This window comes from Numenius arquata, chromosome 15 (assembly GCF_964106895.1).
Source record: "Numenius arquata chromosome 15, bNumArq3.hap1.1, whole genome shotgun sequence".
Classification (NCBI taxonomy): Eukaryota; Metazoa; Chordata; class Aves; order Charadriiformes; family Scolopacidae; genus Numenius; species Numenius arquata.
The window spans coordinates 11,330,316-11,346,583 of NC_133590.1; the positions used below are offsets into that span (position 1 = coordinate 11,330,316).

Here is a 16,268-nt window from a genome sequence, read left to right on the forward strand (position 1 = left end):
GTAAATCTTCAGTATACTGTGTATCTTCTGGATTATTTTTGTTTGTGGCATAAAAGCCAGTGATCTCTTTTTGCTCATTAATCAGCTGCAGATAAACACAATACAGTCCAAATGCAAGGCATAAAAGAGAGAGACACCATAATAGACAGACTAAAGGTGCTTATGCAAGGGAAAATTAAACTGCTTCTAGGGAAATCACATCACCAAACAACTCCCTGTTAAAATACGTAGCAGCAAAACGTACACTTGGCATATGTGAACTGGCCCACAAAACCCAAAGGCAACTTGTTGAAATAATCTCAAATGTGCCTTAAAAATACCCAATGGAGGATGTAGGCAGACTTGGATGGAGTCTTGCATGCTACAGTTTGGGATGCCCACTCAAGACCAACAGAAAAAATTAAAGGCGTGTTTTTTCAGTTAAGATCCTTTCAGTGTGCTCTGCCCAGGCATAAAGGTAGCTTCTGTAAAGACTTCTTTATATTCCTAGAGTTGTACCAAAATGGCCTTGACATATGATAGTCAAGCCCTGAGGATCAGTCTTCAAAGACTGATCCCTTAGCTTCTGCTGTCCCTTCAGGGCCGTGGGTATTATTAAAGCGTGTTATTAACATACACATTATTATTAACATATAAAATGTGTTACTAAAATCATGTTTCTGCCACTCATCGGTATTTACAGTACTGCTTGACCTCTTATTTAAATAATAGGTAGATATTTTGGCAATACTTATTTGTTTATGAACAGTGACTTCTGTAAGCCAATACTAATAGGACTTTAGATGCCAGTTGTCTGCAAAATGTTTTGCCCTCTGGTCCTCTGGCAACCAGATTCCAAAGCCAGCCTGACGCTGTTGGGGAGAAGCTTGCATTTTTGCTTATGAAATTCCCATCTCTGTGATTTTGAAGGCGTAAACATGAAATACATCTGCTGTTCATTTCCAAAAAGCAATGGGATGGTTTACACAGTGGTTGTCAGGCTTATGTATTTGCAGCAGCATCCAGATGATTTATGTGCAAACATGCCGTGACAGCAGGGGTGATGGGCCCAAAACCGTTATCACGGTCTGTGACTATTCAGAGAGTCATGTTCATCAGCACAGGCCGCAGGAGATAAAGGCAGATTAGCATTGATGAGAGGAGCTATGTAACGTGATTCTCTTTTGTGGGCATGTTGTGGACTTTTTGTTGTATCTTATAAATGAGAGCCTCTAAAGACTGGTTTGCAGAAACATCGCATCCCAGTGGATGGTGGACACCTACCTGCTTGTGAAAATCCAGCCCTCCTACTCTTCTCCTTTTCCTTGGGGTGACATGAAAGGGGATTCATAAAGAGATTCCTAATGGTCTTGTGCTTGTTTAAGCACAAGTTAGTCTGGAGTATCATCTAAGATCTTGTAAGATTAAAGTAGAGCTCCTGAGTTTTTTTCTGTTTTCCCAGATGAGAAGGGCAGTATGAAGGGCAGAGAGAAGCAGTGTCTTCCATTCTTTGAAAACAAACTGTTTTTATTTGCTAGTACAGCTGAGTGTACGTGGGACTAATATGAAAGAAAACTGATGAATCTGGGTGAACTTCCATGTGAAGCAGGTCTAAGAAGGGTGAAATGGTTTGCTTTAGAGGCTAGATGTGTTAGATACGAAAAATTCTTAACGGAAAATGATGGGCTGATAAGTTTTATTCATGTTGTCTCATTAGGAAAAGACACTCCAGGAAAACAAGCAGTTTAAAATTGGTATTCTTTTCCTTCACAAATATGCAATTAATCTCTGGGACTCACACCCACATGAGACAAAAGGACATTCAACAGTCCAGGGCATTTACCAGGAGCATAAGAACAGCCTGAATTTAAATAGCATAGATTTTAAAAAAGAAAAAGAAATTTTGGAAGTAATATACCTTCATGCTTTGTTAGCCATATCTAATTAATAGTGTATGGCAAACGTTCCTGATTTCCAAATACTTTAGAAACAGCTTTCTAAGATCTTCCTCTGAAGCTGCCTGTGGTCTGTCCTGTGCTTGACAGACCATTTGTTTAATCTAACATGGCAATTCCATAAATACCATAAAGCTGCGTACGCTTTGATGGGAGAGAGTGAGTAAAGGAAGACTGGCAAGAGGAAGAGGAGAAGAAATGTAAACTTCTTTTGAGTGGAAATAGGATACTAACCATGATGTTTGGACTTTTAATGTTTTTTGGAGTTTGTTTCACTGCTTTCACGTGCTGTGTAATCAAGGTTTTGTAATCAGAGCATCCAGAGCTCCGTGCTCATGTTGGGAAGGATTTGGATGAGAGCCTGGCTACTGTTGCGAAACGGAAGACGCAAACTGTAGTCGTCCTTCAACGATCTGCGTATAGTTTACCTAAATTGTGGATTAACCAGATTGCAGATAATACAGCTGAAGGCAATGAAATATTTGGTCATTCTGGGTCAGCCAGGCCTGGCAGCGGGAGGTGTGATGGACGCTCATCAACTTGGGCAAGAACAGAGCAAAAGTATGAAGCCAGCTTAGCCATGCTTCAAAGCCACCTTGGGTGGTGGCATGAGGCATGAAGAGAATATGGTACAGGCATGATGCTGGGATGAATTCACCCATCATTATGCTAAACCCTATGTTATGAAATATCTTTAATCAGCTGAGTAGGAGCATGGCTTGATCCTGTCGTTAGCAGGATTAACATTCTCATACATTCATAGGTTCATAGATTGGTCCAGGCCAGAAGGGACCTCCAAAGGTCATCTAGTCTGACCTCCCCGCAGTCAGCAGGGACACCCCCAACTAGACGCCTTGGCTTCTATCTCTGATTTCTCATGTTATTTTGGACAAGCCACTTAATATCTCATTGGCTTAATGATGTGCAGGTACTTTCCTACCTCCTCTGGGTATTAGAAGAGTAAGTATAACCTGAATAATGGATGCAAAAAAAGTAGGCACCTAAGGCTAAGCGTAGCTCGTGCTCACAAATGTTTTACACATGTACCTCTGGTTCTGTCTCTCTCCTTGCAGAGATCAGAGCTAGATTTGCCGTCTGGCATCATAAGATGATATGAAAAGTGCTATGTATTTTTCAGTAGGTAGGATGTAGAGCAAATGCTTTTGTTTCCTGTAGGACTGGTTGACATGTTAGAGAATTAGCTTCAGTCCTCAGTTTTCAAACACTGAGTTGTTAAGTTCATGCAAGGGAATGGAGCTGAGATTTCATGCTGTTGCCGGGAGCTCACCTTTTGTCATCATCAGCAAACCACAATTTTAAAGCAGTCAGACCCTTCAACACCACGTGATGGAACTCACATCTCAAACATGGCACATCTGTCAAGTCTTGCTCTGAGAAGCTGCCTTGAAGGTTGTGAATCCTTCTGTCCAGAACAGACAGTGCAAAGGCAGCAATCAAGGCAATGTGTGAAAAGCTTCCCTTTGCAACCTGCACAATTACTGACCTATTCAGAGAAACCTCCCCTTTTAGCTTTTAGCTCTGCTAGACAATTTACCCTGTCTCAGCTGTCGCACTGCATTATGTCCTTCAGACCCCCTAGAATTAACGTTTGGAGCCAGCAAACACTGCTGGCTCCACAAGAAAAGCTGAGAGCGGAAAGGTCAGGTCGATTAAAGCGGTTGATCAGAATCTTTAACATAAAGACGTCACAGGCAAAACAGTAACGCTACTTCACGCTCAGCTAAGAGCAAATGATTCATCAGGCAAGGCTGCTTATTTTTGGAGGATGGCCACAAAAGAGAAGCAACACACTGGCTGTATCGACCACGGTTGTAACAGGGGACCGCAGAGCCCTTCTCTAGTTTTGATGGAAATTTAATGTCAGAAATACATCATCCAATGTAAATATATCAATATGTATTTTACATTGAATGGGTTTGAAAAGCATTCTGGCCCAGCTTAGCAGAATCGTTTCATTTCTGCACAGATCTCAGAGCTGTCATTTAGAGCAAAGGGCTATTTTGCAGCGCTCTGCATGGTTTGATGCTGCTAAAGACGCAAACATTTTGCGAGGACTTGTGTAAAGGTGACTGGAGAAGCAGGAGGGCTCTGAAATCTCCAGTGCTTTGATCTAGAGGGTAGACCTTCAATGGGTGAAGATGTACCAGCGTTGAGTAGATGCAGCCTTACTCCTGCTGCCTCCCATGTCCGGAAATTATTTGAAATCCCGTTCCAGCAGGCACCACTGCCCAAGCAGCTGCACGCATCTTGTGCTGCCTGCAGTGTCTGCTCGTACCTTCAGCAGAGAGCTCCTGCCTGCCCCCTTAAAGAGCAGAGTGGGTCTTTGCAGTGGGAGAGGTGCATATTTGTACGTGGAGGTGGGATGAGCTGCTCTGGGAGCTGGGAGTCTGAGGAAAGAATCCAGAAAGCCAGATTCAAACCCTGTGGCTCACAAAGAGGGATCATTCTGCTGCAACAGCAGCCCAGCTGTTTCCCTCCCTTCTTGCCCTCCTCTTCCTTCCCATCCCTCCCCCAGTGCTAACAAATATATATTTAATTCATTTAATTCCCATGGAGGTTTGGCATTAAGGCATAGAACTCAAAGTTTACAAGAAAAATGAGTGTGAGGAAAAACATGAAGCAATAGTTCAGGGAAGAAAATGCAGCCAAAGAGAATGACTGGCAAAGAGAAGGAAATGGGAATTCCTGGAGGAAGGATCATTCCCCAGAGGAGCGTGTGAAGGGAGGGGGCAGAGAAGTGTAAGTGCAGTGTGATGAGACATAAGGGCAGGAGCACCGAGGAGTGTGCAGGAAGGCCCCTGGAAGAGGAGAAGAGGGGTGAATGGAGATGGCAGCCTGGCAAGCAGGGGCAGCTGTGCAGGTTTGCCGGAGTGGGCTCTCAGGGAAGCAAAAGCCAATGGAGGACACTTCAAGTTGCTGAATCCAACCCCTGTGGTCACTGGTGACCACAGAAGAGCTGTGAGCTCCAGGAGAGTCAGTGAACAGACCGTCACAGTGCCCACCCCAGCCCACAGAACGCTTCTCAGCACCTTGTAGCATGCCTAAGACCTTCAGCATGCAAGATCACGTGGCACGTGCTGCAAGAAGAGATCAAGACAGCCTCTCCGATACTGTGACTGGAGGGATGGGAGAGGAAATGACTTCAGCAGCAGCGTTTGAGATGCACTGAAGAGGGGAGGCTGAAGAAGAGTTCATTATAGACCCAAAGGGTCCATTTGCTTTGCGTAATACAGCACAGCATGGAGGCTGTCGCAGCTCTCTGCTTTGCCGGACAATCATTCCTGGAAAGGGAATAGCTGTATTCCTGATAGTCTAAACAAGCTCGTTGCTTCATGGCTAGTGCAGATATCTCCGCGCTCCATTGCATAATGTAGACAGATGATAAATTCCTGTCAATAAGGAGTTTAAAATAATTCAAGGCAAGCTCTGCAATGACAAAACCATTGGTCACCAAAAGCAGAGGAATGAAAGGTGAGATGCAGAAGAAACACTCCTGCGCCGAAGGTGTGATCAGAAATGCCCCACAGAGAGCAATGCTTCACAATTTTTTCCAAGGCTCGTGTTTTCTCTGTAATGGTCTGGTACCTTTTGAGTCAACGTTCTCCTAATTTAGCCTGAAATCCATGTAGGACCCAACACACCCTCAGTCTGCAATTGTGACTCTACCAGCCCCTCTACAGAATTAACTCAGCTCTGAATTAGTCATTTGATGTGCCAGCGCACGTAGAATAGACTCGAGTGAATCAGATTTTGTGTGCAGGGACTGACTTGCAGTAAATACAGCGACTCGGAGAATCTCAGTCTGCATCTGGGCTTTTGTGTCCAGGGGGATACTCTTTCTCCGGTGGCTGCGCATCCTCTCTGAGCAGGACGGACACACACACATGAGCTGGGAATGAAACCCCCAGCACCACACCACATCTCCTGCCCTCTGCAGTGATGCCAATGTGGCAGCATCAAAAATGGGGAGGCATAAAAGAGAAACCCAGGGGAGGGCTGGAGTAAAAAAGTGCCCAATTACAGTTAAAAAAAAAAGACAAGAAAAATCCTCTTAGGCTGAGTGGCTTCAGATCTGAGTGCCCAAAGGGAGGTATGCTGGAAACGCCACCTTTACTGGTCAGAGCCCAGTGCAGAAGGCATCCTCCTTGCAAATAAGGAGCAGTGGACCAGAGGCAGACCCTCAGAGCTGTGGTGCTCTTGTGACAGCTGTGTCGGTGCCCAAGTCCCCCATCCTGAGCTGGTTGGGGTTCTGAGCTATTAAAGTAGGAAAGCAAATGTCACAAGTTTTAAAAGAACGGGGAGAATTGCACTGGAGAATGTGGCTGAAAGGGTCTGGCACTGGGAACAGCAATAGAAAGGTCCAAATCAAGCCAGTAGATTTCAAAGGTTCTTTTTAAAAAATACATGAAGGTGAATCATGTTTGGTTTTGCTGCACTGTTGACACAAAGCAGAAAGGGGCACGTGGGAGTGAAGAAGAAGAAAGAACTGAGAAACTAGAGGAAGAGGAAAGGGGGGAAAAGAAATGGGGATGTGGAGTGGAGGGAAGGGGAGACAAGGCAAGTGTGGGCAGCATGAAAGAGTGACACCAAGAGCAAGTGGCTTGGCTGGATAAGCTCAGATGTGGCATCTAGAGATGCCAGTGATGCTTGCAGCAGGGTATTAATGAAGGGACATTGTTGAGGGAGATTCATCAGTGTGGAGGGGCTGAGGGTCTTGGACTGGTCCCGCCAGAGCTGGAGGAAGCCAGCTTGGTAATTCACCTTGAGGATAGTTTCTCTTGGGATGGAATCCCAAAACCAGAATGAGGAGATCCAGGTTGAAAAGGTGTGAGCTGCAATTTTACAAGTTTCTTTGACTCTCATGAAATGGCTTGGGGTTGAGGCATTGGGGCAGAGATGATGTGGGAGATGCTCATGAGTTCGGCAGTGTCAACTGAACTGGACCTGGTGGGCCACGAGCCTGAACTCCCAACTTTTAGCAAGCTGATGATCTGCCAGATGCCATCTCTTTGGTCTGTTTCAGCCCAGACAAGCTCAGACTTCATCTGTACATCTACCCACAACGTCTCAGCTTTAATTATTAATGATATCCATAAAAAACGTGACTGGGCTGGTAAATTCTGGATTGGGCATAGTCCCCAAAGCAATCTAATCCTGGTGTTTCTTTCTTTGCAGGGGGTGGAGGGAAACGCAAAGGCAAAAGCAAAAAGTGGAAGGAAATCTTGAAATTCCCTCACATTAGCCAGTGTGAAGATCTCCGAAGAACAATAGGTAAGAGCTTTTCCCTTCTTTGGAAATATTGCATAAATAAAATGGGTTATCAAAACTGGTTCAGCAGAACAGCATGAAAGATACTCATCATTAAATGGAATCAGTTTAGAGATGGGCGTGCGATGCATATACCTCCCACGATGCTGCTGTGCAAACTCAACATTTTCTGGTTCTTAAAGGGATTAGGCAGAAGGACTGGCATAATGCAGTTGCAAGGCTGGGCTTGGGGCTAGCAGTGGCCAGGCCCTTTGCTTTGCATGCCCAGGCTCTAGGAGCCAAAGGGACTTCACCATTAGACAGTACCTGGCATATGGGGCAGGTGCTTTGACTTGGTACCTACCAGGGCCAACGTGGCTGTAAAAGGACATTCAGAAATTAATCCCCTCATCACATCCTTCATTCCCTTGTAATAAGTAGCTCTTTATCAGGGAGGAAATGAGACTTGATGAAAGCAGAGAGAGTGCTGATGTAGTTGAAGGTTAATATTAATTATACTCTGGATAAAATGTTCGAAGCGGCAGCCACTGTCCTCTGCCTGGCAGGTTTGCTCAGCAGTACCATCCTCTATTCAAACCACAACACAATTTCGTCTAGTTTTTTATAGGACATATAAAAAAAATTTTAAATCACTTTGTTTTATCAATGTGGACCAAACACTACCGATTTGGAATGGAGCTTGCAGTGGCCATTTCCATAACACAGCATTTCTCCTGCTCATACCTGCCAAAATTCAGCATTCTTTCGACTGCTGCCTGGGCAATTTAGACTAACAGCTATCTCCTTGTGAATTCTCCACTGGAAAGCCCACTGTTCCTGATCTCACCACAAGAGGTTAACTTCAGCAATTGAGGCTCCTTTCCTCCCCTACACTGACATAAAATCCAGCCACTGGCAATAAATGAATGAAAGACAAGAAACTGTAACAACTGAGATAGCGGCAGCATCATTTGTCTAACTTGGGTGAACTCCTGGGGCCTGACTGACAGTGCCCTGGCACTATGTACATTCAAAATTCACAGCGTGTTTATGCAGAGAAAATATATGGAGTGTTTTGAAACTCTTTTCATGGTCTCCTTCAGTAAATTTTTCTTCCCTCGTCTTCTGCTGCAGAGCTAAAAGGAGGTAAAGAAAGTAGGGGGAAGCAGGAGAAAGAGAGTAGGTTTTCCCAGTTTGTGGTCACTCTACAGACATACAAACCCTGGAACAATTTGTGAAGGTACAGAACCTGCTGGGAGCAAATCTGACTTAATATATTGTAACTTGCATAGGGAATTCTTCCCGTTGTTCTATCAATCTTTGTTCCTGTAGGGGAAAATGGCACCTGATAAAATGCTTGCTCTTTACAAAGGTGTAATATCTTAAAATGAGTAGTCTTTAAAAAGTCAAGTCTGCCAATGATTTCTGTTTCTGAAATGCAGTTTCTGGCTTTTTTTTTTTTTTGATGTCAGCTTTGTCCTAAATGTAATTTGTTTGATTTCTTTTTGTGAATGAATTGGTGAAGTAGCAGGGAAAGAGACCTTGTAATGCTCTTGGTGGATTTGGCTTCACTGCGAACATTACCTGTTGATTGGGAATTCTAGCAACTGGCTTTTACACAATGGGAAATAAGGGCCAAATCCTTGTTCTGGGAGCCTGACTTTTATTGAGTAGCTTTCCCGCTGAGCTGGATGTGATTACGCAAGGAATGAAGCACTGCTTAGCCTGAGTAAGGTCATTTGTCCTTGCTGGCTCTACCATTTTTCAGTTAATCTAGCTGAGGTTGAAACATCCCGGACAAACAGTCACTGTTTATAAACTTCTCCTTGCTCGTGGAGGGGATCTGGCACACCTTGGATGAGCCAGGCTCTCTGGGTCCATAGCATTAATCCATTTGCACGTCTGTGGTTGATCCAAGGTGCTCAGGATGGATCTGTTGCATGTGCAGATTCATTCCACTGGGCTCAATGTGGCTCTTGGACATCCCAGGCCACGTACTGGTCATTGCAGTCTGGCCTTAAACCTCTTCTTTTATTATCTCTGCCCAGGAAGGTGGGGCTTTGAGCACCCTGGTCTAGTGGGAGATGTCCCTGCCCAGGGCAGGGGAGTTGGAACTCGATGATCTTTATGATCCCTTCCAACCCGAACCATTCTGTGATTCTATGATTCTATGAAGAACAACTCCCTTGGCTTTAACTCATCTCCATTCATTATTTTCTGCAAGTCCTTTATAAGGATCTCAGGATTTCAGGTGACAAGGTGTCTCTGCAGTTGATTTTGTGAGGGAATGTACTGACATAGCCTTGAACCACTGGTTGGCTGAACGGCTCTATGACTTGCAGGGGATCCAATGCTTGGTGTATCTGCCCATCAGTCCCTCCCCTAACAACTCCTTAGCCCACTGGTCAGCGTCAATCAAATTTGATAATGAAATAAAGACCCCAGAGAGGCTTTTTCCTCCGATCTCTATGGCAACCAGCAGAGAAGAACAACTTTATACAAGGAAAAGGCTACAACCTCAATTCAGTGTGTTTGGAGATCAAGACAAATATTGGTAGGTTTTGCTCCTCGCAGACCTCTTTGCTGTGTGTCAGCCTCCCAGCACTTTTGGTCAGACACAGTCTTGCCACTTTGCCACATGTTAAAGAAAAAAAATCACACCGAGTCTTAGAGGGTTTGCATGAACTGGAGGACGAGGCTGTTGAGGTTTTGTTGTACTCCTCTTTCCTGGATGCTTCCCAAGAGCCTCCGCGGAAAAGCTGGAGGCAGGGATGGGACGACCTTTTGATTTAGAGTGGGCATGGACTGCTGTGAAGAAGGGCACGGCTCAGTTTAACGCAGCCGTAAGCCATTGATGGAAAATGTTGCTGATGTAATTGTGGCAGTACAGCCTACTTGTGTGTGTAGATACCCACATTTTGGTGTAAAAACGTGTGTGCTTTTGCACCCCACTAAGGTGTACTGAAAAGAGTCTGTGTCTTAAAAAAAATAGCGTGGTGTGAAAAGAAATCTGTGAAAAACAGGAAGGCTGAAATAAACCAAGGGTCTGCGACCTGTGTTGACACAATTATGAGTCAGTTCATACCTTTTGGTTCCCTCTGTGTTTACAGGAGACTCTGTGTTTGACTATCCATCATCTGGTGTCTGACTGAAAGACTTGCTTAGTGAAGCCCTTTTTTCCCCTCCTTCTTGTGCACAGAAACAAAAATCAAAACACTGTGTTTTGATAAATAAACAAACACTGGAAACATCTCTATTAAAAGTGCCATTTAGCCAAGGAGCTATTTTTTTGGATTGCACTTAAAAGCGATTTCTTTTCTCCTTTCTTTTTTGTCCAAAATACGCAACACCTTTTGCGGGGAAATTCAGTGGCCTTCATTGTGTGCTAATTAAATAGGCAAGTGGAACAGGGATGCTACGTTAATACCTTTACTGGGCTCTGAAAGAGGCTTGTATATGTAAACTTGTATACTATGCATGGCTAATGGATGTTTCTATTTGCAGCCCTCTTCCCGGCTGTATTTAATTGTATTAAAACAACTAGCCATTTCCAGGTTAATATTGCCACTAGCGACCCTTTCAATCGATGAAAACTGGTGTTTGAGGCACTAGTGACAGTGACTCACGTGGTGGATGATGCTGTGAGTAGATGGTGTTCTGCTATCTTGAAAATTCACAGCTTAGCAGAAGAGAGATGTTTCAAGGGAATGGAAAAAATAGCCAGGCGCAGCTTTAAAAATTCCTGCATTTGGCAAACACAGCATGAAGAGATGCCACAAGTTAGGGATACCCACTAGTTTAAAGGCCATCGGTAAACAAAAATATAAGAAAAAGTTGTAATTTTAAAGACCAGAGTGTCTTTTTGATGATAAAAGATTCTGGATGTCTGTAAATATTTCTGAATGACGCAAAAGGTTCTGTTGGTTAAAAGTGTGGAATTTTTATTTATTTTGCTCAGACCCATTCTATGCTTTTTTTCTTCCATAAAAAAACTGCTTGGGTGAAAGAGTTGATTATTCTGATCTTTGGCAAATTTTCTTTCGCAACTGTCCAAATGCTATATAATAAATCACGATTTTTTTTTCCCCATAGATTGAAGTTTGTGGGGAAACTGCCACAGAATGTGCTGTTTGTTGCATGGAGTGATTTGTTGCATTATTGCAGAAAACTTTAACTCCTTCAGTAAAGCAGTTTCTGGTTGTGCATTGTACTTGGGTAGAAGGAGAACTCTGATGATTTCTCTTGTTAAATATTTATATTCAGTGAGATTTCACAGTCAGAAAGACCAGTTCCATTAATACTAATTTAGCCATACTTGACCTAAAAAGAGAAAAAAAATCCTCCCTGTGCCATTTAACCTCTCACGTGACATTTGCATCCCATTTATCCAGGGTAAAAGTAGCGAGAGCTTCCAATTCTGGCAGATTCTTTTCAGCATTGTTAAAAATACACTTCTGTGTGAGAAACACTTTGTAGAGATGATGAACCGAGTAAGTGGGACAAAATCGAAGCCACGGAGTTCACATGCTCACTTTTTCCAAAAGCTGGTTCATTTCCCCCCCCTGCTTTTTTTTGTATTGTACTTTTTCAGACATGATCAAGACCTTCACCTGCCTGATTTTTTTTCAGTTACTGTGGAATTTTTCTCCCTGGAGGCGTATTGATAGTACAGGCTCTGCAGTGGGATTCAGACCTACCTAAATGAGCTTTTTTGAGCTGCCAGCGCAGGCACTGATAGCAATCAAGAAGCAGCAGCATGGACATCAGTGACAGAGAGATGCTTGAGTGTTTATCCCACTTCCTAGAAATGCTTTGCAGCCTGCACTGAGCTCCATCCTGTGGCAGAAAGACTGCTACTATACCCTGGGTATCTCCTTTAAAGGTAGCTTGGGTGCTGGGTCCATCTTTCCAGGGTGCTGGGACATCTTTCATGAAGTCCTCCCAGGTGCCTTGGCTTCAGAGGTTTGCCAGCGCTGCAGAGATGAGCGCATGGGTGAGGGGCCCTTGGAGAAGGAAAAGTGTGAGTTTCCAGCCTTATTCACGAGCGTGACAATGTGGCATATCGATGTTCATCATAGGATGATGTGTCTGTGTGACATCCTGCCCCACTTCATCTGGGGATGGTGTCGGACCCGGGGGGTGTATCCGCTCGAGGAACAGTGGAGATGTAGGCAAAGAAAGAAGGGCATGTGTGGATCCCAGGGTCTGAGCCTGCGGGGTGGTGTCACTCGTACAGCTCGGGCACTGAAACTGGAAAAGAGAAGGCATCAAAAGCCTGGTCTGATCAAAACCACAAAGAAGTAGCCAATTTTCTCTCCACCAAATTCTTCAGCTCTGATGTTTACAGTGATTAAAAAGCAAGGTTTAGAAATGTAATCCTGCAGCCAACAAATAGATCAAAGGAGAGAATTGCAGCTTGGCTTCCACTCTAAATAACCAAGCACAACTGGTTATAACTTCTATGATTGTCTTACAGTATCAGTTTGAATACTACACCTAAGGCTGGTCTCATGTTTTTGGCTAAAACTAGAGTTTGCATTTGAGAAAATTATTTTTTTTTTTTTGTAGAAAGCATCAGATTCCCTTGGAAAAATACTTACATTTTTATGGGAAATAGTTTGTCAACTAGTAGTCAGGATTCCGTGGCATGAAATAACAGAAAGGGGAATTGTCTCCTATTCTCTTTACAAATGTGCAGGCATACAGGTAGCTGTGTTGGGAAGATGCTGGTGGGGTGTGTGTACATACAGCCAGAACCGAGTACCCAGCATGGAGCTCTACAACACCTCTGGGAGGCTCGAGGTTTCCTGCAAACCTGGGGAACTGGAATCAGTGGAGTAGAAAATACTATCTATTAAAAAAAAAAAAGACAACATACTGTATCATTGTTATACTGTTCATTGAAATATGTTTCCAGAGAAATTCATATCATTTAAGGCCAAACCTGGTAAACACATAGTCTCACAAATAATTTTTTGTCCAAACAAGGAATCCCTTTAAATTCAGTTGACAACAGATGGGTTTTTTTTCAGCAATCAGGATTGTGCTTTGCATGAAAATAAATTTTCCCACATCGGTGCCCTTAGATAACTGCAGCATAAGATATATTTCAGTCACTGTCAGCAATAGCAAAGTGGTGTCTTGCCGGTGTTCTTGCGTCACCCAAGCGTTAGCTCCTCACGGCGGTGTATGTCAGCAGCCCAGGCTGCCTGTGCTTGGGGGATGGAGTGGAGCTCCTACCCCAGGGGCTCTGCATTGCCCCTTGGGGTCACACTTATTGTGCCAGGGCTCAAGGGCTGTCGTGGTGCTGTGCTGTGGATGGTCCCTTTGATGCTGGAGCAGTACCTAAGAGAAAATCTCCCCGGATGAGTTGTCCTCCATGGCGGTTGTCTGTGGGGTGACCAGAGAGAGAGGAACCCAAGAAGGACTGAAAGCAAAATTAGAAGAACTGCCAAAAGCTGTGGATAGGATTTATTGCTCTGAAAAAAGTTGTGCAGATTTTTTGGGATAACATTAATGTAGAACAAAACCCCTCAAACTGATTTATTTCTAAAGAAGAAACAAAGTCCTTCCCCTTGACAGTCCCCACTCTCTACACTTCCCTCTCACTTCCTTTTTTTCTTTCTTCCACAGTAGACACAACTTTCCCATTTCTTCCTTGAGCCAAAAGGTCTCTGTTGCTCCTTCGAAGTACAGCTTATGCAATCTTTCCAGCATAGACCTTCTCTTCACTGGTACCCTGTAGTTTCTTGGATTTGACGTGCTGTCCCATATCATGAATACATCTAAATTAAATTAGGTAGTCTTCAGGGGCAGGAACTGGCCACATGATAGAAACTGTTCCAGCACATGAAATGATACAGCTGACGTCAAAACCGTATTGTTTGTTTACAAACCCACAGTTGGTTCAGTTCCTTTCTTTAAAATCCTTCAGATTCAACTATAATTCTATCATAAACATAGGTTTCTCGTGCCCTAATGATGGACAGAGCAATGTTTGGTGCCCTTGCAAGATTAGCTGTATCCAGTTTATAGCGATGGGTGGAATTGAGAAGGGTCAGGGTTTTTTTTTTGCTTGCAAATTTTTTTTAATGCCGTCACAGAAAGTATGTGAAAAACAAGCTGGTTTATGCATCTAGTGAGACTCAAAACTAACACTGGGCGAACAGGCTGCTTGCAGGCTGCTTGTACTTGACAGCTTCCAGGACGGGAAGGGGACGCAGGGGAAATGAGTTGAAATGATCTCAGCCCACATTCTATTTACAGAATTTATTTCACAAGACTTAATCCATCAAGTATTACCTTGGCAGTGGCAACCCAGACAGAAACCAAGACAGACGTTGCTATTCTCCGTAAAGAACAGGCAGCAAATCCACATCTCCTCACCTAACAGCGAGTCCACACCAGTCGTCATTCAATAGAAAGCCTCCTAAGGGAGAAATATTAGCACTAAACCTCTATGTTTTTATTTTGTGGCAAATAAATCTCTATTTGGTGCAATAAATTAGTCTTCACAAATTAAGAAGAAAAAAATAATCCATGACACACTTTGAATTATTTCCAAAAGTCATTGCAGGATATGCAGAAAAGGAATTAGAAGAGAATATATCCTTTTAAAAGATCCATTTCATCTCTCACTGAAAATAGAAGTAGATATTGTGAGCTGCAGGGTTTTTCATTATCTTATTAGGTAATATGAGTCATTAAGGCTAATTAATACTTATGCAGTGATTTGGAATTGTAAAATGCTATAGAAGTGCTCACGGGTCCTGTTAAATAGTAGTACTTGGTTGTTAAGGAAATTTATTTTAAAACCAATTTAGCATTTGCTGGATATGGGGAATATGAGTTAGGGCTACATTAATGATAAAAACTTACTCTTCTCCCCGCTGAACTCACTTGTAACTTTGCTACTGGCAGAGATGAGGAGAAGGTGGCAGGGTAACACAAGCCTTTGGTCTGGTTGACTCAGTTCAGCGCTGCTGGAGTCAGTGAGAAAGTTTCCCTTACATTAAATTGTGCAGGAGCCCTCTTGTAATGCGAGGAGGGAGCTGTGGGGAAGGAAAAGAGAGAGAAAAGATCTGCCAGACCTACACAGGGATGCTGTGAAGGGCACTCATGGGATGAGCAGCCTGAAATCCTCGTGTTTGGGGATGCATGAATGAATCCCCAAACCCTAAAAGCCTGGAGGCTTTCAGGGAGGGATGGGATTAACCTAAGTTAGTGCTTGTCGAGGAAAGTAGCTCATTTGGAGTAGTTGGTAGAGGAAACATTATTTTGCCTTGGCTTCTGCAAGTTCTCATAGGTGCCTCTAGGACTGTGGCTGGGCTTTGTTTTAGGCTTTGCTAGAAACAGTCATGCTAGAAGTACGCCACACTGAAATGCTGCAGGTCAGTGAGGATGAACGTAAGAGACTGAGCCCTTGGTTGAAACATTTTGTAAAAAAAAAATGGCTTTTTGAATGAAAAGTGGAGTTATTATTCTGGTTGAAACCTGAAACCCAACACTTTTTTTTTTTTCCCTTTTTTTTTTTCCTCCTTCCGTGCCCTTCTTTGGTGGAAAAGGGGCAGGAGAAAAAACATCATCTCATTCTTTACTTAAAACCAAAAAATAAGTGTTAGTCTTTATTTTTATGAAAGTCCCCCAAAGTCTATAAAATATTTTGAGTGAAGAAAAAGTCACATTTTATATATATGCTATCTTGAATATTTGCAAAATATAAAAGCAATCTTGTACTTATTTTTTTCAATTTTATTTCTATCCTTGTAGCACTTACTTTACTGAAGCACTCTTTGCCACAAAGTGTACTTCTTCGGCACGAGATGTTCTTCTTCCTTTGTTGTGAAGGTCCTTGATCTGTGGACTTCAGTTCTACTGGTTTAGTTATTTTTTCCTGACAATGCAAATGGACAATAAAATGAATGTAAATACAGGATTTCAGTTTTAAATATAATGTAAGGCACTGCAAATTGTTTTGTGGGTTAACAAGGTTGGTATTCGTACTCCTTGTAAATCCACATCTGAGGTGAGACCCCAGATAAATTGCCTTAGTCCAAATATGGCACG

General features: G+C 43.2%; 1 protein-coding gene across 1 annotated transcript in view; it reads left to right on the forward strand.

The window, feature by feature from the left end:
- The window catches only part of GRK5 (G protein-coupled receptor kinase 5), a 162,250-nt gene that overhangs the window by 61,949 nt on the left and 84,033 nt on the right, over positions 1–16,268 (forward strand). Inside the window, exon 2 of the mRNA XM_074159142.1 lies at positions 7,131–7,226. Within this exon, the coding sequence (XP_074015243.1) occupies positions 7,131–7,226 (96 nt within the window). The remainder of the gene's footprint in view (positions 1–7,130; positions 7,227–16,268) is intronic.